At 42.1% G+C, this 22,057-nt stretch overlaps 1 protein-coding gene across 3 annotated transcripts in view; it reads left to right on the top strand.

The window, feature by feature from the left end:
* Window positions 1-22,057, top strand: part of ABCC1 (ATP binding cassette subfamily C member 1 (ABCC1 blood group)) — a 131,278-nt gene that overhangs the window by 91,063 nt on the left and 18,158 nt on the right. For all 3 annotated transcript variants that reach the window (XM_072610438.1, XM_072610445.1, XM_072610454.1), the window contains 6 exons: window positions 5,776-5,952; window positions 8,183-8,350; window positions 9,030-9,207; window positions 16,919-17,003; window positions 19,365-19,494; window positions 21,703-21,910. In XM_072610438.1, coding sequence (XP_072466539.1) covers window positions 5,776-5,952; window positions 8,183-8,350; window positions 9,030-9,207; window positions 16,919-17,003; window positions 19,365-19,494; window positions 21,703-21,910 — 946 coding nt within the window. The remainder of the gene's footprint in view (window positions 1-5,775; window positions 5,953-8,182; window positions 8,351-9,029; window positions 9,208-16,918; window positions 17,004-19,364; window positions 19,495-21,702; window positions 21,911-22,057) is intronic.

The raw sequence follows: 22,057 nt of genomic DNA on the forward strand, positions 1-22,057 counted from the left end.
TTGCCATTTCCTTCTGCTGCTCATTTTGAAGATAAGGAAACTGAGGCAAAAAAGGTTAAGTGACTTGCCCAGGGTCACATAGTTAGTAAGTGTCTGAGGCTGGATTTGAATTCAGTCCTCCTGGCTCCAGGGCTGTTGCTCTATCCACTGCACCACCTAGCTGCCTTTCCATGCTCTCTAATAATTCAAACTACTTGTTACAAAGCACTTTCAAATAGAGGTCCTTCGAGAAACTACTGTAACGAATATGTGAGACTCATTTGCATTATGGTATATTAGAAATTTGGATTACCTAGGTTTGAATCTGGCCTCTGCTTTCTGCCCACACAAGTCATGTCTCTACTCTGGGCCTTGGTTTCCTCATCTGCAAACTGGGGATTGGACTAGATGTTCTCTGAGCTATAAATCCTAGCTGTCTATGAGTTATAATTAGTGGTATCCTTTTATATCCCTTGAAAGTATTCTCCTTTAAGTAGGTTAATCATTACCCCTGTAATCTTATTTTCCTACTTTATTGCCTTCTAGTAAACCCTCCTTACCCCACTGAATCTGCGCCCTCATCTATATGGGCATTTCTTCTCTGCTATAAATTGAAATGTATCTCTGCCTTCTTATTCTTACCATTCTGGAACCTTCCAGGACATCCTAGCCTTCATACTTACTATTAGCTGTCTGACCTTGGGCAAATTGCATGACCTCTCTGGGCCTCATTTTCCTCACTATTAAATAAGGAGCTCAGACTTACTGACCTCTTTGGTCCCATCCAGTTCTGCATATGTGAGTCTGTGGTGATTCCAGAAGTCTCCCTAAAGAATTAAACCCTTCATTGATTATGAAATGTGAAATAAACTTCAGCCCAGCCCAGAGAGAATGTTCACAAATGAAAAATTATAGGAGCAAGATCTGAATGAAAAGCTTCACTATTTTTTTTTTTTGAAGAAGTGCTGCTTTATTTCTATTAAGGCAGATACACAGTGTAAACTAAGATAATTGGGCAATAGATAAAGTAAACTAATGGGGAAAATACTAGTTCACTATTGGTCTACTTTGCATAATAGATCATTAACATAAAAGCCATCAATACCTAAGATTGAATTGCTAGAATTCCAGATTCCTGCCTTGGACTTGAAAAAGCTGATGTTTTATTGGAGCTTTTTTTCCCCTTGCATATAAGCCCCGGGCGATTTGTGAAAGAAGATATTGTTTCTGATGTTTTGGTTGGCAAGAATTGTGTTTATTGGGGGTGGAGCCAAGATGGCGGACTAGAAAGACACACTTACACAGGGTCCTCCCCACAGCCCATAAAATACCTGTAGAGAAGGACTCTCAACAAATTTTGGAGCAGCAGAAGTGCAGAACAACAGAGTGGAGGAGATCTCCAGCCCATAGTGACCTGAAAGGCCCACAGTGACCTGAAAGGCCCACAGAAACATCAGTTGCACTGGATGCTAAGCTGAGCATGGAGCCCAGCCCAGTCTTGGCCAGGTGACGTGGCACGACAAGACTGTGGGAGGAGAACACCTCAGGGGTGGAATCTCCAGTCACAGTAGCAGGTCCTCAGATCCCGGGTCCTCAGATCCCTCGGCCCACAGGCACCAAAAGTCAGTGATGGGGTTTTATCAGCTGGCCAGGAAGGGAGAAGGGCCTTCCCATAGCTCCAGCAACAGTCAGTGGCTACAGAGCCTGCGCAGCAGCCGTAAGGAAGCTCCATTGTTGGAGCGTAAAAACCCCTAGGGGCATTGAAGAGCTGAGTCTTACCTCAGCCCTGGGTGGAGGCCTTGGCCCAGCTGGTCTTTGTCTCACACTGAATGGTGGCCCTGCTCATCCAGCTTATCTGAAAATTAGCCCCCAGTGCTGACTTGGGAACTGGAGGCCAGGTGGCTGTGGAGAGGTAAATGCTAAGATACTGAGCATAAAAATCCCTCTCTGCATCCAGACCAGTAAACACTTGATCGTGCCACCGTGGAGGAACTGAGATCTCACAGATTCCCAGAGTATACCCTACTCTTGACAAAGGACCCAAAAGTCAAGTAACTAGTTGGGAAAATGCCCCAAAAAAGGAAAAAAAAAAGACCGTAGAAGGTTACTTTCTTGGTGAACAGATATCTCCTTGCATCCTTTCTGATGAGGAAGAACAAGGCTTACCATCAGGGAAAGACATAGAAGTCAAGGCTTCAGTATCCCAAATATCCAAAATAAATATTCAGTGGGCTCAGGCCATGGAAGAGCTCAAAAAGGATTTTGAAAATCAAGTAAGAGAGGTGGAGGAAAAACTGGAAAGAGAAATGAGAGAGATACAAGAAAAGCATGAAAAGCAGGTCAACACCTTGCTAAAGGAGACCCAAAAAAATGCTGAAGAAAATAACACGTTGAAAAATAGGCTAACTCAATTGGCAAAAGAGGTTCAAAAAGCCAATGAGGAGAAGAATGCTTTCCAAAGCAGAGTTAGCCAAATGGAAAAGGAGATTCAAAAGCTCACTGAAGAAAATAGTTCTTTCAAAATTAGAATGGCACAGATGGAGGCTAATGACTTTATGAGAAACCAAGAAATCACAGAAGAAAACCAAAAGAATGAAAAAATGGAAGATCATGTGAAATATCTCATTGGAAAAACAACTGACCTGGAAAATAGATCCAGGAGAGACAATTTAAAAATTAGGGGACTACCTGAAAGCCATGATCAAAAAAAGAGCCTAGACATCATCCTTCATGAAATTATCAAGGAAAACTGCCCTGATATTCTAGAATCAGGGGACAAAATAAATATTGAAAGAATCCACCAGTCACCTCCTGAAAGAGATGCAAAAAAAGAAACTCCTAGGAACATTGTGGCCAAATTCCAGAGTTCCCAGGTCAAGGAGAAAATATTGCAAGCAGCTAGAAAGAAACAATTCAAGTATTGTGGAAATACAATCAGGATAACACAAGATCTAGCAGCTTCTACGTTAAGGGTGGAATAGGATATTCCAGAAGTCAAAGGAACTAGGACTAAAACCAAGAATCACCTACCCAGCAAAACTGAGTATAATACTTCAGGGGAAAAAATGGTCTTTCAATGAATTCGAGGACTTTCAAGCATTCCTGATGAAAAGACCAGAACAAATTTGACTTTCAAACACAAGAATGAAGAGAAGCATGAAAAGGTAAACAGCAAAGAGAAGTCATAAGGGACTTACTAAAGTTGAACTGTTTACATTCCTACATGGAAAGACAATATTTGTAACTCTTGAAACTTTTCAGTATCTGGGTACTGGGTGGGATTAGAGACACACACACACACACGGAGAGACAGAGAGCACAGAGTGAATTGAATAGGATAGGATCATATCTTTAAAAAATGAAATTAAGCAGTGAGAGAGAAATATATTGGGAGGAGAAAGGGAGAAATGGAATGGGGCAAATTATCTCTCATAAAAGAGGTAAGCAAAAGACTTTTTAGTGGAGAGAAAAAGAGGGGAGGTGAGAGAAAAACATGAAGTTTACTCTCATCACATTCCACTAAAGGAAGGAATAAAATGCACACTCATTTTGGTATGAAAACCTATCTTACAATACAGGAAAGTGGGGGAGAAGGGGATAAGCAGGGTGGGGGGGATGATGGAAGGGAGGGTAATGGGAGGAGGGAGCAATTTGAAGTCAACACTCTTGGGGAGGGACAGGATCCAAAGAGAGAATAGAGACAATGGGGGACAGGATAGGATGGAGGGAAATATAGTTAGTCTTATACAACACGATTATTATGGAAGTCATTTGCAAAACTACACAGATATGGCCTATATTGAATTGCTTGCCTTCCCAAAGGGAATGGGTGGGAGGGAGGGATGAAGAGAAGTTGGAAGTCAAAGTTTTAGGAACAACTGTTGAGTACTGTTCTTGCTACTAGGAAATAAGAAATACAGGTAATGGGGTATAGAAAGTTATCTGGCCCTACAGGACAAAAGAGAAGATAGGGACAAGGGAAGGGAGGGATGTTAGAAGAGAGGGCACATCGGTGATAGGGGCAATTAGAATGTTCAGTGTTTTGGGGTGGGGGAGGGGAGAAATGGGGAGACAATTTGGAACCCAAAATTTTGTGAAAATGAATGTTAAAAGTTAAATAAATTTATAAAAAAAAAAAAAGAAAAAGAAAAAAAGAATTGTGTTTATTATCCCCAAATTATCCTAACTTTTGAATGAATGAAGGTGTATTAATGAGGTTTTAACTCTGTTATAACCTTAATGGAGATCTCACCACTGAAGGGATCATATTAGAGATAGCTATCTGGAAGGCAGTGCCATGTACTCTAGTAGAAGTGACACAGGGCTAAGAGTCAGAAAGCAGAGGTCAAATCCAATCCCTGGAAGTGAGCCTATCACCTCATGGGGGAGGAATGGGTAAACAGTAGTTTTGTGTGAAAAACCCTAGGGGTTTGGGTAGACGGGAAACTCAGCACGAATGAGCAGTGAGGTGTGACAGCCAACGAAGTCAGTGTGATCTTGGATTACCTCAAGAGAAACACAATTTCCAGAATAAGCAGATGATAAAGCAGACACTGGTCTGACTTTCTTTGAATGAAGCATTGTGTTCAGTTCTGCTTAAGAGGGGTAATTGATTGCTAGACAGGCAGGCAGCTAAGGTGGTGAAATGGCCTTTTAGGAGTCCATGTCCTAGAAGTACGGAAAAAGGAAGATGAAGAGGGAACACGGTCATGTATTTGAAGAAGTCATTGTGGAAAAGGATCAGTCTTGTCCTCTTTGGCCCCAACAGATAGAATTAGAAACTATGGATAAAAGTTACAAAGTGTGAGGGATAAAACTTGGAACTCAAAACTTCAAAAAAATTGTAAAGGAAAGTTATTTTAATATGTAATTGGAGAAAAATAAGTTAAATAAGGAAAGCAAAAGAAGGTGCAAAGTGGCATATATAAGCTTGATATCAGAATTTGACAATTAGAGGCAAGGCAGGAAGTATTTATTAAGTGCTTTTTCTGTGCCAGACATCTTGCTAAGTGCCTATGGATATAATATGCAAAAAGAAAGACTAGCTTTGCCTTCAAGGACCTTGCACAAAAATCTGAAGTTGGGGTGAGATGGGGTGGTCTGAGGTCCTTGGAAGGTCCCTCAAGGACTGTAAAAGTTCCCCAAAGTCAGAAGCAGATGCAGAAAGGGAATGAGAATTGACTGACCTCTGCCCCTCCCCAAAAATAGTCCTCAAGAGGAGCTCATCAGTGGGAGAAGAAGGTGGTAGTGGTAGAGGGATGTTCCAGAATGAGGAAGCACTGAGAGGGTAGTGAGCAAGTAGAGACTGACTGACTTGTTGGGTCTGTTATATATAATGAGGGTTCTTTTTCAGAGGTGAATTGAACTAGATGGCTACTAAAGTCCCCTCCAACTAAAAAAAAGAAATTTCTATGCTTTATTTCTCTTTCCTTATGTATCAAATGCACCCAACTGTTCTACTTAACCTCCTAGGGAATGCCTGGGTCAGTGATATCAAACTCATTAGACACAGATCCCTGCAGGTTCTATGTTAACTTAGACTACATGTTAATATTATCTGTGTTCTATTATACTTTTATTTATTTTATTAAAATTTTATCTGGTTTAAGCAACTCTGGGAGTGTTGGACCTGTTGGCTTATGTTTGACACCTATGCCTTAGAGAATTCATTAAGATAATAAATGTGTAAAAAGGTTTTATAGAATACAAAACGCTATACAGATGCTCGGTAGCGGTGGTGTGTGTTTTGTCTCCTGTCCGTTCCCCTTCTCATTCTTCCCCTTTTGCCTTTTGTAGGGTTCTGTGGCTTATGTCCCTCAGCAGGCTTGGATCCAGAATGCTTCGCTTAGGGAGAACGTTCTCTTTGGCCGACAGCCCCAGGAGCGGTTCTACAAAGAGGTGATTGAAGCCTGCGCGTTGCTTCCAGACTTGGAGATCTTGCCCAGTGGAGACCAGACGGAGATTGGAGAGAAGGTCAGTAGGATAGCCCTCTTGGGGAAGAAATTCTGCCCTGGGCATCCAGGTATAACTGCTATGAGAAACAACAAGGCAGCAAGCTGGGCTTGTAGTTAGAAGGCCTGAGTTTGAGTTTCACCTCAGCTCCTTTAGTGACCAAGTGGCCTTGGGGAAGCCTCTGGTTCCCTCCTCCATAATATGGGGCTGATAACAATCCTGGCACCACCAATCTCAGAGATGCAGGGAACCTACAGCAAGGGCAGGGTGACCTTGGACAAGTCACAACCTCATTAGACCTCAGTTTCTTTATCCGTAAAATGAGGAGGTTGGGCAAGATGACCTTCAAGGTCCCTTCAGGCTCTGGAGTTGTGAACTAAGTTACTTAATCTTTCAGTGCCCCAGTCAGCTCTCCAAAGACCCTAACTTGCAGAGCAGGTGCAGAGCTGACTTGGTAGAGGGAGTCTGCTCATTGGGAGTTCCCTATACCAGGTCAGGTCCCAAAAATAATATTTATACTATCCACCTTATAACGTTGATGCTGCTGCTGCTAGGTAATAGTAATGGTGACAACAATGGCATTTACCTAGTGCTTTTTAGAAGTTTGTAAAGCATGTCTACCTATATTATCGTCTTTGAATCTTATAGCAACCCTGCGAGGTAGGGTTTTTTTTTATTATCCCCTCTTTATAGATGAGGAAACTGAGACTGAGAAAGGTTAAGTGACTTCCATTCAGTAAACTTTTACTCAGCAGACAAACTGTGCAAAGGATGCAAAAAGGGACAGAAGATGCTTCCTACCCTTAAGGAATTTACAGTACGGTGGGGGGACAATATACAAGCAAATCTGTACAAAACAAGCTATGTACAGGGTAACTAGGAAATAATTAAAAGAAGGGGGGCACTGGAATTAAGTGGGGCTGTTAGCTAGTAACTGTCTGAGGCAGGATTTAAAATCATGCCTTCCAGGGGCAGCTAGGTGGCACAGCTGGTGCTCTCACCAACCCTAGATTCAGGAGGATCTGAGTTCAAATCCCACCTTAAACACTTGATACTTACTAGCTGTGTGACCTTGGGCAAGTCACTTAACCCCACTTGTCTTGCCTTCCCCTTTCTCCATAAAAAAAAAAAAAAGAAATCATGCCTTCCTTATTCAAAGTTCACTGCTTTATCTACTTTGCCATTGGGTTGTTATGGGGATTCAATGAAATAGCACATGGAAAGAGGCTTTCTAAAGTGCTGAGATACGAAGAATAGTTCTTAGGAGGAGGGGAGAGTAGCCTTTTTTGAGCAATGCCTTGGCATCGTCTGCACCTGTCACCATCTGGGAATACAGTGGCATTTGAATGAAGGGAACAGCTTGCTTAATGGCTTTGAAAACCAGTCACATTTCTTCTCTGAAGTCAGGGGCCCTCCGGATGACCTGTGCCTGAAACCAATGAATCACAGCACAGCTGACTCAAAACTTTTCACAAGCAGTTTAAAATTCCAGGCTGGCCCTTGTGCTCCGAGATTGAAAACTGGATTTAATAATAAATGGAATAAATCTGCTCTCCCGCCTCAAAAAACACTAAACCAAAACCAACATCATAAAGCAGCTAGCCCTGGACCTGAATTTCAATACAGCCTCAGACAGTTGTTAGCAGTGTGATCCTGGGTGAGTCACTTCACCTCTATCTGCCTTGGTTTCCTCATCTGTAAATGGAGTAAGGATAACACCAAGCTTCTGAAGTTGTTGGGAGGATAAAGTGAAATACTGTTTGTCAAGCTCTCTGTCAGCCTTAAAGCATGGTAGCAATGCTAGTTATTATCATCAGATAATGAGTTTTCGATCATCTGTCGTTTGGGGTCATCCGTGCTACTATTGTCCTCCATCAGAGCGAACGGATGGACATTCAGAGACAGAACGGAGTGCAGCTGAATTTCTTGTGGCTCACCTTTGTTTCTTTTTTCTTGGGGGCCAGGGGTTATTATTTGTCATCCTGAACTTAACAAGCACCAAATAAAATGAACACTTCCATATACACAGTAGAACCAAATAGGATTGTACGTGAAGCTGTGAATCTCCATTATGAGTGGCTCGCTTTTCTTTTAGAAAAGATAACAAATTCAACATTGTAATTTTTGAAGCTGTTCTGCTTGTCTGTGGTTCCTTCTGGCTTTCTTTCTGTTCTCTTCAAACTCACTTGTTTTTCTTGAGGAGCTCATATAGAGCTTGACTTTAAAAACTTTTTTAAACCTGTTTTCCTAGGGTGTAAATCTGTCTGGCGGTCAAAAGCAGCGGGTGAGCCTGGCACGGGCAGTTTACTGTGATTCTGACGTGTACCTCTTTGATGATCCCCTCTCTGCAGTGGATGCCCATGTGGGAAAACACATATTTGAAAAAGTGATTGGCCCTCAGGGGATACTGAAAAACAAGGTATTAAAGTTTTGGGGTCTTGCAATACAGGAGAGAGGTGTAGACAGAATGATTGTTGCTTTAGATAGGTCATAGAACTTATGCATTGCAGTACAAGGAGACAGGAGTAAGAGTTGGAGAGAGGGAAATCCCTAACATTTTCCTTTTTTTTTTTTTTTTTTTGAATGTATTCCCTTTAGGACTTCTTAGCTTTCCATTTCTTTCTGAGTGATTTTAATCATTTTGGTTTGAATTCTTCCTTTGTAAGTGTCCCTGAGATAGTCTTATCCAACTCTAGCTTGTTTAACAAAAATCCTCCCATCCTTTATCTCCATAATGATCAATTCATTCATTCTGTCTGACTGAAGGGAGCCTTTCTCTTTTAATTTAAACAAAGTTGGTAGTTAGTTCTCAGAGACAAATTTCCATGCCACAACTTCAATAAATTATATAGATTGACTTGTTCTGCAGGGAGAGCTGTAGGCCATGGAGTTTGAGGTTGGAGGCCAGAAATTGACAGTGGCTTCCTAGAATCGTGGAAAGTGGTTTCCTTCCTGTTGAGTTTTATACTTCAAAGTGCCTCCTGCCAGACACTGACCCGAATGGCCATTTTCTTGTTTGGTCTCTTATGTCATAAGGAGTTTATGAATGACCATTTGCACGGGCATAGTTGTCTGCATTTTTGTGTTTGTGTTTTTAGACCCGCATATTGGTAACTCACAGCATCAGCTACCTGTCCCAGGTGGATGTGATCATTGTGATGAGCGATGGTAAGATATCTGAGATGGGCTCGTACCAGGAGTTGCTGGATCGGGACGGAGCATTTGCTGAGTTTCTCCGAACTTATGCGAACACTGAACAGAACATGGAAGATGGAGGTAAGGGCAGGGCAAGAAGAAATGCTACGTTGAGGTACCTATTCTCTTTCAGTCTTAAGACTGCAACTTTAAAACTGCCATTTGCCTGTTTGGCCTCTTTAGTATGAGAGATGTCAGGGGCTGGCAAGTCCAGGTTCTGACTTTTACTTACAAGTGTGACTTAACCTTTTCACTACTGAATACAGAAATGTTCTCACCATGCTCATGGCCTTCCCTTGTCAGTAAAGACAAAGAATTAGATGGCCTTCTCTTAATGCACGTGTCGTGGTAGCTAAGCAACCTTCTTGTTTCCCAGATGCCCTAGTCTAGAATCTAAGTCTCAGGAAAGTCAGCAGAAATAAAAGATAGAAATGGAGAAATTTTTTTGTGTTCTTCAAGAGTATAAAGCAGAGGAGGCAGCTCTGAGCTGGCATGGATATGTTTCCTGCTGGTTTTTTTGATTCTGATCTTAGGGGGAGGACAGCTTAGAGTGACTTCTAGGGAGAGCCTTTGTTTCCTCGTTCATTGTTTGATGTCCTTTGTGTTGATTCCTAAAAGCTTAGCCCCTATCTTCCTTTCCTCTCCCAGTCAGGCAAGATTAGAGTTTGGGGAGTGATTTTTTTCCATCCCTTTTTGTATTGTTATGTGCTAACACTTATCATAGTACCCATAATTTTAGAAGGAAAACTGACACTGTGATCTTTTAAATCACATCCTCCTGTTATTCTCATACCTTGTCTTCACTTTGAGAAATGAGTAGCTATCTGGGTTGTTTTATCTTGGCACCTTGGACTTTTTTAGAGCTCACGCTATTGGCTTCTATCTCCCTAGTTTCAGAGGGGAATTATTGTTGTTTTTGTGGTTGTTCAGTTATGTCTGATTCTTTGTGACCCTTTTTTTCTTGGCAAGGATACTGGAGTGGTTTGACATTTCCTACTCCAGCTTATTTTACAGGTGAGGAAACTGAGGCAAACAGGATCAATTGACTTGCACAGGGTCACACAGCTAATTATTGTCAGAGGCTGGGTTTGAACTCAGGTCTTCTCACCTCCAGTCCTGGAACTCTATCCACTGCACCATCTCGCTGCCGCTCAGAGATTGCTTCCAAAAGCTATCTGATCTGATAGTTTCATAGTAAGACTTTGTTAAGATAGTACGTAGAGCCACATACCGGCCCCTGACCTTAGATCTCTCAGCAAGTCATATTGTAAATGTTAATCTCTTTAGGAGGCCTCCTGTAAACTGTCCTCAAACAGTTGAGATTAGTTGAGGTTATCTCCTGATCTTTAGGATCAAAGAAAGAATTTTTAAAACCTCTCATTTGTTCAAAAAAACCCTTTTTAGGAGCATTTCTTTCCCTCCCTCATGAAAATAAAACAAAATCCAACCCAAGCTCCTGTAACAGATATGCAGAGCCAACCAAAACAAATTTTACCATTTGCAAATATTCCGCCTCATCCTCTCTCTCAGGAGGGGAGTGCCTTCCTTCCTCGTTGGTCCTCTGGCATCATGACTAATCATTCACATTGATCAGTTTAGAGCTTTACAAAAGCGTTATGGTTGATTGTCTAAATTGGTCTCTTGTCTTGTTCATTTCCTTCTGTATCAGGTTTCTCTGAAACTGCTTGTCATTATTTTGTACAGTCCCAAAGCATTCCGTTCCATTCATATACAGCTGTCCTCTTTGCAATCTGTACTGATTGTATCTGTGTTTTTTCACCCCCTTTGTACTCCTTTGTACTAACATAATCTGTTTAGATCGTACCAAGTCCCATGGTATATGAAAAGAGTCCTGGAATCCAGCCATATGCCCTGATTTATTCCTTCCAGAGCTACCTTTCATGTAGAATGCCAGTCTTTTTTTTCTTCACATCATTCATATTAGATGATTTAAATGTCACTGGTTCCCCTATTCAGTCATGTTCAATTATTCATGACTTCATGACCCCTTTTGGGATTTTATTGGCAAAAATACTGGAGCGTTTTGCCATTTCCTTCTTCAGCTCATTTTACAGATAAAGAACTAAGGCAAACAGTGTTAAGTGACTAGCCCAGTATTAGCCAGCTCGTAAGTGTTTGAGGCTGGATTAGAGCTAAGACTCCAAGCCCGGCACGCCGTCCACTGTACCACCTACGGCTGGCACCCAACCCTGCATCTCTCCAATTCAGAGACCAGCAAGGCCTGTCTTCTTCACTTCGGGAGGCAATATAGGGTTTTCTAACTAGGATTGAGGAGCTTACTCAGATTCAACCAATCTCTAGCACTGATGACCAGAATTCTTAATAATATTTTGTTTGCTACTTGAGGAAGAAGCTTTTTTTTTGCATTTAATTTTTATTTTTTTTCTTAATTACATTTAAACAAAAATTTTTAACATTTGTTTCTTTTAAAAAATTTTGAGTTTTGAGAAGGAAGATTTTTTTCTGTTTGAATGGCACTTCCTCTAAGCATCCCCATTACCATTGAGCATTTTATTATGTTTCTTCCAGTAACCTATGTTCATAACTCAGATTCTTCATCCCTCTCTCATCCCACATCCACTTAGTTGCCAAGTCTTATCATTTCTACCTTCACAGCATTTTTCTCACTTCTCTCCCCTTACACAGTCATAGCCCTCATTCCCTTTCATTTGGACAATTGCAGCAACCTTCTGATTGGTTCCATTTCCCCTCTTCCCAAACCATCCTTCCCATAGCTGCCCATGGCACAGTCCGAGCATTCCCTTCCTCATAAACTCACCAACTCCTTCCTGCCTCTAAAGAAAAACAACCTTGTAGCCTTTCAATTAATCTATTGATCAGCAAGTGCTTATTAAATGCCTCCTATGTGACTAGCACTGTGCCAGGTGGCTGGTGATAGAAGTGCCAAGAATGAAATAATCCCTGATCAAACAACAAGTTCATGTATACATCTATGCAATATAAAAATGCAGGGTATTTGAAGCTTTATTAACTTAAATGTGCACTAAGTCTTTTGGGACATCTTATATTAAGTGAATACATATAAATATATGCAAAATAGTTAAATACAAGATAGTTTGAAAGGAAAGCACTAACAGTTGAGAATTTCAGAAAATGCTGCACGCAGAAAATGGAGTCTGAGATTTGTCTTATGGGAAGAGAACTCTGCAGGAGCAAATCCCTTCGCAGCATAGCTCCAGCCTGATAGGCTGGCTTTGTTTTACAGCTAGAAATTTCACTTCCCATCAAGAACTCTATATTGCAGCCAAATTGGACTACTAATTGCTTCTTAAACTGGACATCCCATCTCTCCTTCTCCTTGTATCCCTCCCAGGCTATGGAGATGCCTTCATCCTTCCCCTCTTGCCTTAGAATCCTTTTCCTTTTAGATTCAACTCACGTACCTACTCCACCTCTTGGAAACATCACCTTATCCTTCTGTTCTCACTTCCTCCTCTCCCTTCCCACCTCCACTTCCCTCCTCTCCTCATCAGATTACTCCCACCTACTTACACATTATAGTAGAATGGAAGTTCTCAGGACAGGAACTGTTTCAATGTGGTTTCTCCAGTACCTAGCACAGGGCCTTCCACATAGCAGCAGCTTAACAGATAGTCATCAAAGTCAGGTTGAATCAAAGTGAGTAATGGCCGCCATTGATGAAATGCTTTAAAGTTTTCCAGGGTGCTTTTCTTTTAAGAACCTGGTGACATAGATATATAGTTGTCATTATCCCTGTTCTGCAGTTAGGGACACTGAGGTTGAGACTTTTCTCAAGGAAAATGTCAGAACTGGGACTCCATCTCAGGTCCTCTGACTCACAATCCACTGTTTTTTCCCCTACATCAAGTCCCAGTGGTTGCTCTCAAAGAAACATGGTACTTTTCTTGGACATGGCATATATATGAGTGTTATCTAACATTTCTTATGGGATAGCATCGGGAAGTGGAAACTGAGGCATATGTAGGTTGCTTCTTTCAGTCACTCTTGGCTTCCCCAACTGCATTTCTTTATACATTTTTCCTTTAAACATATTATTTTTGGGGGGGAGGAGGTGCAGACATTCTTTATTCCATTCTACAGAAAATGCAGAAAGCACATGGGGATTTATAGTTGTCTTAAACAGCTGGTCCAGCTGTCCTGCTTTTCCAGGTGTTCTAATGTCATATTCATAGCAGTATTCCAAAGAACTTTCGAGACTTCCCTTAGAATGAAGTACACTGAGCAGCCTATTTCTTGCCTTGCAATGACCAGATAAGGCACTATATTGACAGAGGGCAAAGTCTTGAGTTTTTGTTGTTTCTGTATTACGGCTTAGATGCTCCCATTTCTCCAGCCTTTGGGCCCTTTGTGTGATTCCTATCCATCTCCCAAAGTCTAGTGATGCCCAGGGCATCTTCCCATCATTAAGATTATGTAACTTCCCCTTCTATGACTGCCAGGTCTTGGGCTGAGAGGTTGTACCATTGTCTCTCTTAGACTGGGTCCAGGAATTCTCCTCCTGGGTTGAGTCCAATTTGTTTATTCTCTGAGACTGCTCTTAGGCAAGGGAGGGAGACGGAGTGATTTCTCCCCTGCCTCCCAGCGCACTTCTGCTCTGCTCTGCCAAAAAAAAAAAACAGACAAGAGCAACTTTTAGGCAATTTAAATGAGACTTAAAAATGACTCTTAAATTTAACATTCTGTAACTCTTGGTTTTCCCAACTCTAGGCAAGAAGGCCATGGCAGAGGAGGAAGGTTGGTGCTGCTTGGCTTAGGCCCAGTTACATAGTGCTCATTGATACAAGGCAGTAGACTAGCTTCTTTTGGGAGTTGCATGACTGTGACAAGAATACCAGTTAGTTTCTGTTCCTGCCCTTTTGACCTTAATAATAATAATAAAGCTAAATGCATTCCTTATTATGATGACAAAGAAGTAATGATCTTTGGGCTTGAAACAGGCACTCTCTATTCATATTTGTTTTTCCTAGGGCCATGACCCAGGCCAGTAGGGCCCTACCTGACCTTTGCCACCTCCTCCAAATACCAGCTTACTCCTAAGAGGTGGAGGCCTCTGGTGGGGTAGGGATAGATTGTAGGGGAAGGTAGTCTCAGTTGAAATTTTTGAGTAGCTAGTTGAGAGGTTTGATGATATAGCCTCTTTCAAGTAGAATTATGCACTGGATTATCTTTGAACTTCTGGGTTTGACGTAAGGATGGGATGGGATTCAAACAACTCTCTCACTGAACCTCCTAAGGACATTCCTTCTTAAGAGTTAAAGCAGCAACCAGAAGATGTTTGGAAAGATCACCCTGTCCTGTTGGCAGGATTCTTTATCTGTTCCCCTGAGTATGGCCCCATTCTCATCGTTAAGGACATTAAGGACCTGCCTTTGGTACTTCCTGCTGCAGGGAGGGAACTGATTGCAGCCTTGAGATTGTTGTTGTTTACAAAAATTTTATTGCTATCTTTTCATATCACATAAATTTCCCTAGGTATCCCTTTCCCTCCACCTTCCTAGAAATCTACCCCATATTACAAAGAATTTTTTATAAGAAAAAAATTAGAAAAGATTCTTTTTTCAATCAGCCAAACTCAATCAGTACCTTGAAAAAAATCTGACAATATATGCAGTGCTCCATACCCATGGACCTCACCCTCTGCAGAGTCATGAGGAGGTGTCTTCTCATATTTCTTTCTTGTGGCCACACTTGTTTGCAATTTCACAGTATTCATTTTTAAATATTTTCTGGTTGTTTTTTTTTGTACTGTAGTATTTGATTATTTGAAAAGGAAGGCATCCAACAGATTTTCCTTTAGCACTAGTAAAAAATAAAATATGTGTTGTTAGTAGAACCAGTGGAATGTAAGTAACTTACATTGGCAGGGCAGGGGCTATCTATCTTGTAGTATTTGTATCTCCAAGGCCTCATACAATGCATGGCACATAGTGGATACTTAGTAAATGTTTGTTGGTTGATGACTAATGTGGAGGGGTGGCGGGGGGATTGAGAGGAGGAAGTAAAGCAGGTATGTCTGCCTGAAGAGAAATATACCCCTTGCTTTGGCCATCTGTCGGATCCCAACAACATCAGGCCTGCTTTCTTTGCCTTAAAGAGCAATTATTCCAAAGACTGGCCATCAGAGGACCACTTCACCTATTCTAATGCTCAGAGCCTTTACTATTAGCAAAGCATCCTTAAAATAGCAGCGCTTTCTTCCCAGAAACAGACTTAGATCTTGATGTGGCCTTTGTGCCTCGGCTAGGGAAACTACACATGGCTGTCCCAAGACAACACGCCTTGTGTGTTTTACAGGAAGATTCGCCTTGCTGGTCTGCACTGGCTAGCCCTCCACCTCTAGGCATGGGCTTATCTGATCTGTTTCCTCCAATGAGTGGAGTGAGCGTATAATTTGTTTCCTGTATAGTCCATACCGAGAATAAAGATGTATCTTACTGCAAGCAAACCCTGTATATGAGATCTGACTTGCCAGATGGATTAACCAAATTGGCTACCTTGGGACTACTCAGACATCCAACACTGACTCCTACTAATAATAAAATACTTTGCATAGAACTGTAAGATATATAGAATGCTTTCCTTTCAACAACCCTGTGAGACAGATAGTTTAAATATTATTATTTGTGTGAACTTCAGATAAGTCAGCAAGTCACTTCATATTTTTGTGTCTCAGTTTCCCCATCTGTAAAATTAGTGCATTGGATTAGGTGATCTCTTCAGTTCCTCCCACCTCTAAATCCTATATAAACTTTTGTTTTTTAAACAAACCTATGATTTAATTGATTTGGGACACTCACGGGGGAAGTCTCTTTGCCAGTTCAGATTAAGCAGCTGCTCTGCAGGTTCTAGGCTTAGAGAGTTTCCTGGAACACTGACAAAGTAAGTGATTGATTCAGGGTCACACCTTCAGTACGCATCAGAGGTGAGAATGAAAGCTAGTTCTTCTTGACTCTAAGACCAGGTCTCCATGTCTTGTAACTTTTCTATAATGCTGTTCTTTTTACTTGTATTACCATTACTTATTTTGGAAAATAAAACCGAACCTCAGAGAGGTCAAAGTGACTTGCCTAAAGGCAAGGAACAACTAAATGTCATATTCAAACGCAGGTCTCCCTTCTAGGGCAGTGATGTTGTGATATTGCTCCCGTTCTGCACCAGCTATTTGCTTTAGAAAAGGGTTCACTTAAACAGCAGGACCTCTGGTATCTTTCAAATATAATTTCCCAATTTTTTTCACACTCAGCTTTTTAGAAACACGGCTTCTGAGTACAGCCCTGCCCCCTTGTGCTCTTAACAGGTTATTTTTTTTTTTTATGGCAAGCTGGGCTAAATGACTTGCCCAGGGTCACAAGCCTGCTAAGTGTCTGAGGCTGGATTTGAACTCAAGTCTTTCTGACTCCAGGGCCAGTGCTCTATTGCACCACCTAGGTGCTCCTCTTGGGAGGTTACCTAAAGCACAACTAGCAGACCTGCACAGCTCCTAATAGAAGCATCAACCAGATTAAAATGTAATTGATAGATATTTAATAAAAAAAAAAATACATTACAACTTAGGTAATGTTAGTTTGTGGTTTTCAAAGTCATTACGTGGCCGGCTGTTTTCTCTTTGAGTTTGACACTATTGATGTAAAGCATTATACAGGGTATCCCGATGATTTCAGTGTAGCTTTAAAGCTTGTGTGTGTCAACCCATCCCAGGGACCTTTGCAATCCTTATGAGGCCTTTTGAACTCATTCAGTCTGCCTCTCCTTCTCATTGGGTTAACAGATGCCAATGGACCAGCCATGAAGGAAGTAAAGCAGATGGAGAATGGAGTCTTGATAACTGAAACTTCAGAGAAACACCTAAAGAGGTAGGCTGTGTGTGTGTGTGCATGCGTGCGTGCATGCGTGTGTAAATTTGTAGATATCCCTGGAGTTTCTCTGCCCTTTCTCTGACTGACCTGAAAGAGGAGCATGATGCCACCCTCATGGCTTAAGCTGCCAAATAAAGGCCTTAGGTGAGCCTAGGGCAGTGGAGGAGGCTGGTTTGCTGGTTTTCCTTGTCATTCTCATTTTATCTGCCTCTCACAACTTTATCAGTTCACCCATCTCTGAGATTCCAGCTAGTCAGCCATGGTCTCTTCCTCCTAAAACTGTGTGACGTATATGCCTCATATTTTTGCAATAAAGCCATCCTTCTTGACACTGAGGTTCTCCACATGGCATGGATTCTTGGGCCATTTGACTTGAGTTGTGAAATTTGAAACAACAGGGTCATGGAAGATGCTTCAGAACAAGTTTGGGATGCTTACTTTTAGCCAGCTGATAGAGAACAGCAGGTCACAGCTTCACTGGAGGTCAGTATGGGATACGACCTGAGGCTACTAGGAATTGCTTTATTTTAGCGAACCAAGAAAATAAAAATGGAGAGTATGGGAAGAACATGGTTGTTTTGAACACATCTCCCAGGCACTTTCCTGATAACCATTCAGCTGAGGAGAACTTGTGCTCTGACATACTTGGTTATATATTGAGGAACCTTTCCCTTCAGGGTTTACGCATCTGTCCACCAGATTGGGCATTTTGGAGGGAGGGTATGCAGGATGCCTGGCATAGGAGTTAAGCTGCTTAATAAAGAAGAGGTGTGGTGGTATCTATCCTTGAGGAATTAACCATCTGAACAAGGGGAAATAGGCGCACATGATTATAATGGTAGCAGGGCATTCTGAGGTGGATACAAGGTCAGAGTACAAGGGGAGGAAGGAGGCTTTGAGCTGCCATGCCAGCTAACTTTGTGCAGTTACCCATGACTGAGAATTTCCACTTCCTCAGTGAGGAGATGTTGGCTTGTGCAGGAAAGCAGGAAGATTCAACCTGATTTTTTCAGTCTCTCAGGTGTGATGATAAGAGGATGGAAGTGGGGGGCCAATTCACTCCAGGGATCCCCAAACATTTTGTCCAAGAGGGCAAAACTTGTTTATTCTCTCTCCAGTTGTTTCATCAGGCAAGAGTTTATTAAACTTATTTCCTAACCCTTCCCTTGTATTTCCAAAGATACCTTGTATTTGCCAATTATATGCCTGTATACTTTTGTGTTGTCCCCCCTGAAACAGAGGAAGCAAAGCAAAGAATTGTTTTCGCTTCTGCATTCATTTCCCCAGGCCTTAGCATAGTGCCTGGCTATGTTTCAGGACCTGCCTAGACCCTAGGGATGCAGACAGGGATCTTAAGGAGCTCACATTCTGCATGTGCACATATCTCCAAGCTCTGCAGGTTCCAGCTGTTCGGTAATAAGAAGTCCCTCAGTCATAGGATGTCGTTCTCTTTCTTGAATTTTTGGAGGCTCCCCCCACAACTCTGTCAACTGATGGATGTGAGATCGCCAAACCTCACAGGTGTCTTGAGAAGGAGGAAGAGGCATATCAGTTTCATAGGTCAGATTATTTAAATATGTACTGAGTAGATGAGAAGAAGAGCTTACGGTCCAGTAGGAGCAATTTTAGTTTTGCCACAATATTGCAAGGTTTTGCGGTAACTATAATATAGGATTGTATGTAGTGTTAGAATCATGACCATGCTTTACTGGAGGAGGAAGGAGGCACAGAGAACAGTGGCAAAAGCTCGTGAGCTCACACAGGCTTGAGCACCTCAACTCTCTGACAAGGGACTTTTGGTGTAAACGATCATAGAATGAGAGGGTTGGAAGGGACCTCAGTGGCCATTGATTTCAGCCCAGCTGTTTGATTTGTCCAAGCGCTTATTTGACCGCTGGATATCTTGCCCCAGTCCTTTCCTGGGCTTGCTTGCAGTGTTGTTGAGTTTCACGAGAGAGGTGGGTTGGTTTGACAGGTTCCCAGCCAACAGATTATTAGGCATGTAACAAATACTTGTTGGGTTGGATTGGATTGAAAGCAATATGCTATAGCAGTCCTCATGAGGGAGTGATCAGTTTCTGAGAAATCCAGGCTGAGGTCCACTGGCAGAGCTGGAGCAGAACCCACATTTTCTGACCCCCAGGTCAGTATGCCAGCCACTTAGATCAAGTCTCCGTGTTCAAGTTCTCTTTCTGCTCAAAGACGTCGTTCCTTTGCATCCTAGAAGCCTCGGGCAGGCAGTGTGGCTGTTCTTGCTTGGTGAGGTTTCTCATCTGGTGTGTGCTCACATAGGTCCTGGGGGTCAGGGCTGTCTGTGACTGCAAAGTTTTGACCTTGCATCTATGTTGTTTTCTCTAGACAGGTCAGTAACTCCTCCTCCTATAGCACAGAGCCTGGGAAACACAGCAGCACAGCCGATGTGCAGAAATCTGAAGCAGGGAAGGACACCTGGAAGCTGGTGGAAGCTGACAAAGCCAAGACTGGGCAGGTAAAATCCAAGCATTCTTGCTCTGCCTGCCCTTTGTGGATCAGTCAGCTGCTAGTCTTAGCAACTTTGGCAATAGCATCAACTTTTGAACTTGCTTGCTTAAAGAAAGGTTAAAGAAATACTGTTATCTTAGACTTTTAAAATCTATTATTGTTTCAGTTGTGTCTAGCTCTTTGTGACCTCATTTGGGGTTTTCTTGGCAAAGGTATTGGAGTGGTGTGCTGTTTTCTTCTCCAGCTCATTTTACAAATGAGGAAACTGAGGCAAACAGGATAAAGTGGCCAGCCCAGTAAGTATCTGAGGCCAGATTTGACTCAGGTCTGTCTTACTGACTTTGGGTGCAGCGCTTTTATCCACTTTGCCCCAACTTTTAAATTTTGCATATTTTAGAATCTATACTTTGTTTAAAGTTCTTGATGGCTATCTTAGAGTGCTGCCGCTTCTCCTTGTTCTTACGGACGCATTGACAGTGCTGCCAGTGAGGGAGAAAATGACCCCCAAATCTGAAGGAAAAAAAGAGTAAATAGACTAAGAGAACGAGTCAATAGGTCTTTGACTATTCATATAGCTTTACAGTTGGAAAAGACCCTAGAGATCATCTGGTTTAATCTCTTTATTTTATAGAGGAGGAAACTGAGGCCCAGAGATCTATGGTCATGAAGTTGATAGCAAAGCTGCAACTCCTCATTCCAGTGACCTTTCTAGTATTCGGTATTGCCTCTCTTACATTGGCTGCTCTTAGAGGCACAAGGATAGTGCACTTAAGTCAGAAAACCTGGGTTCAGATCCTGCTTTTACTGTAACCTCCCTAGACAGTGGTGACAATAGGCAAGTCACTTAGCCTCCAGGCCTGTGTTTTCCTCATCTTGTAAAACAGGGATAATGTTTATGCACAGAATTTGTAAAGTAAATCACTCTTTAGAAATGAACTAAGGATGTCTGTCATTAAAGGTTGTGAGAAAGCCCTGTCCACAAAGTGTCCTCTGTCGGTGGGGCTTGGTTTCACACATCAAACGATGGTAGCCAGGGATGGGTTGAGTAGAAAGTGAAGAGACTGAAGACTGGAAAGGGAGAACTTTGGGATCTGTCTCAGCATTGTAGCTTAGCTACCTTTCTTTACCCTATGACTTGGTTGTTGGGAGGCTGATATCCAGGCTGCTATTCCTGTCCTCTCAAGTTGTCTTCCACTAACTTTGGGATGATAAGCCAACTCTTCTCTTTCTTCTTGCTTGCCAGCCTTCCTTCTGCTTGCCTACCAGCTCAAAGCCTTCCTAGGGAGTCAGGTCACCAGCAGCAAACAATTACGCCTCCCTCCCTGCTACTTTTTAACTTCTGTGTCTGCTCGAAGGACAAGAGTAATTAAGGATTATACGTATACTGTTGAGTTATCCATTTCCCTTATTTTCATATCTCATTTCCCAAAGAAAGGTCCCTTGGACCAGAGACAAAGATGAAAGAGACTGAAGTGTCCAGTTTAGTTTACAGTAATTCCCTCCTGGGTCCCTTTATTTACTTGCTTAGGCCTTATATATTGTATAATAAAGATGTGTGAGGGCAGGTGGGGACTGCTCACTGTACTATTCTCAGGAAAGATAGAGCAGCACGCTGAACCAAACCAGGTTATAAGGAAATAGAAGCTTTTTATGAATGAGTGGGAATAACACCTGTACTATAAAACTTAATTGATCAGTCCACCTGCAAGTGTCTTTGACGTATTACTGAACATTCATCATTGCACCAGGCACTGTAGTGGTGTAAAACATGGTTTTGTACTTTCTACCTAGCTGAGCAAACAAGATTAACAGACATGAAACAGCAGTGGATAAAACAGGACTATATAATTCATGCTCACGCTAGGCCAAAGACTATGTTCTGTAGGAATTCTGCCCAGAAGGAGACCAGTGAGGGCTGGTTCCTGGAAGAGGCTCAGATGTATGCCAAGCTTTGGAGGCTGGACAAGATTGGGATAGGTAGAACAGAGGACGGAATGTTTTACTTGAGGGAAACTGTAACAGTGGAGGCAGGAAGGGGCTTTTTGACATAAGGTCACTGGCCTGGACCCACTTTAGGGCCTGATTCTGGAACCTGTGACTTGGTCCTTGACCATTTGCTAAGGGCATATAGGTTTTGAAGGAAAGTGAGTGCCATCCTCTACTTTTTTGTGTGTGTTTTAATTTTACAAAGTGATTTTTCTCCCTTGTGTTTTAGGTAAAGCTGTCAGTGTACTGGGATTATATGAAAGCAATTGGACTTTTTATCTCTTTTCTGAGCATATTCCTTTTCATCAGTAACCATGTGGCCGCCTTGGCTTCCAACTACTGGCTCAGCTTATGGACCGATGATCCTGTGATCAATGGGACACAGCAGCACACGGATGTCCGGCTGGGCGTGTATGGAGCGCTGGGCATTTCTCAAGGTTAGCCTGCCGAGATCTTGTCTGCCTGGTTAGCCAGTATTAGAAGGGTGATGGAAAGAATGGGGGCACTCATTGTTTTTAAGATTTGGGGGTTTCTGTTTGGTTTTCATATTTTAAAACTAAACTAGTTACTTTTCACCTCAGCAC

This window comes from Notamacropus eugenii, chromosome 1 (genome assembly GCF_028372415.1).
Source record: "Notamacropus eugenii isolate mMacEug1 chromosome 1, mMacEug1.pri_v2, whole genome shotgun sequence".
NCBI lineage: Eukaryota > Metazoa > Chordata > Mammalia > Diprotodontia > Macropodidae > Notamacropus > Notamacropus eugenii.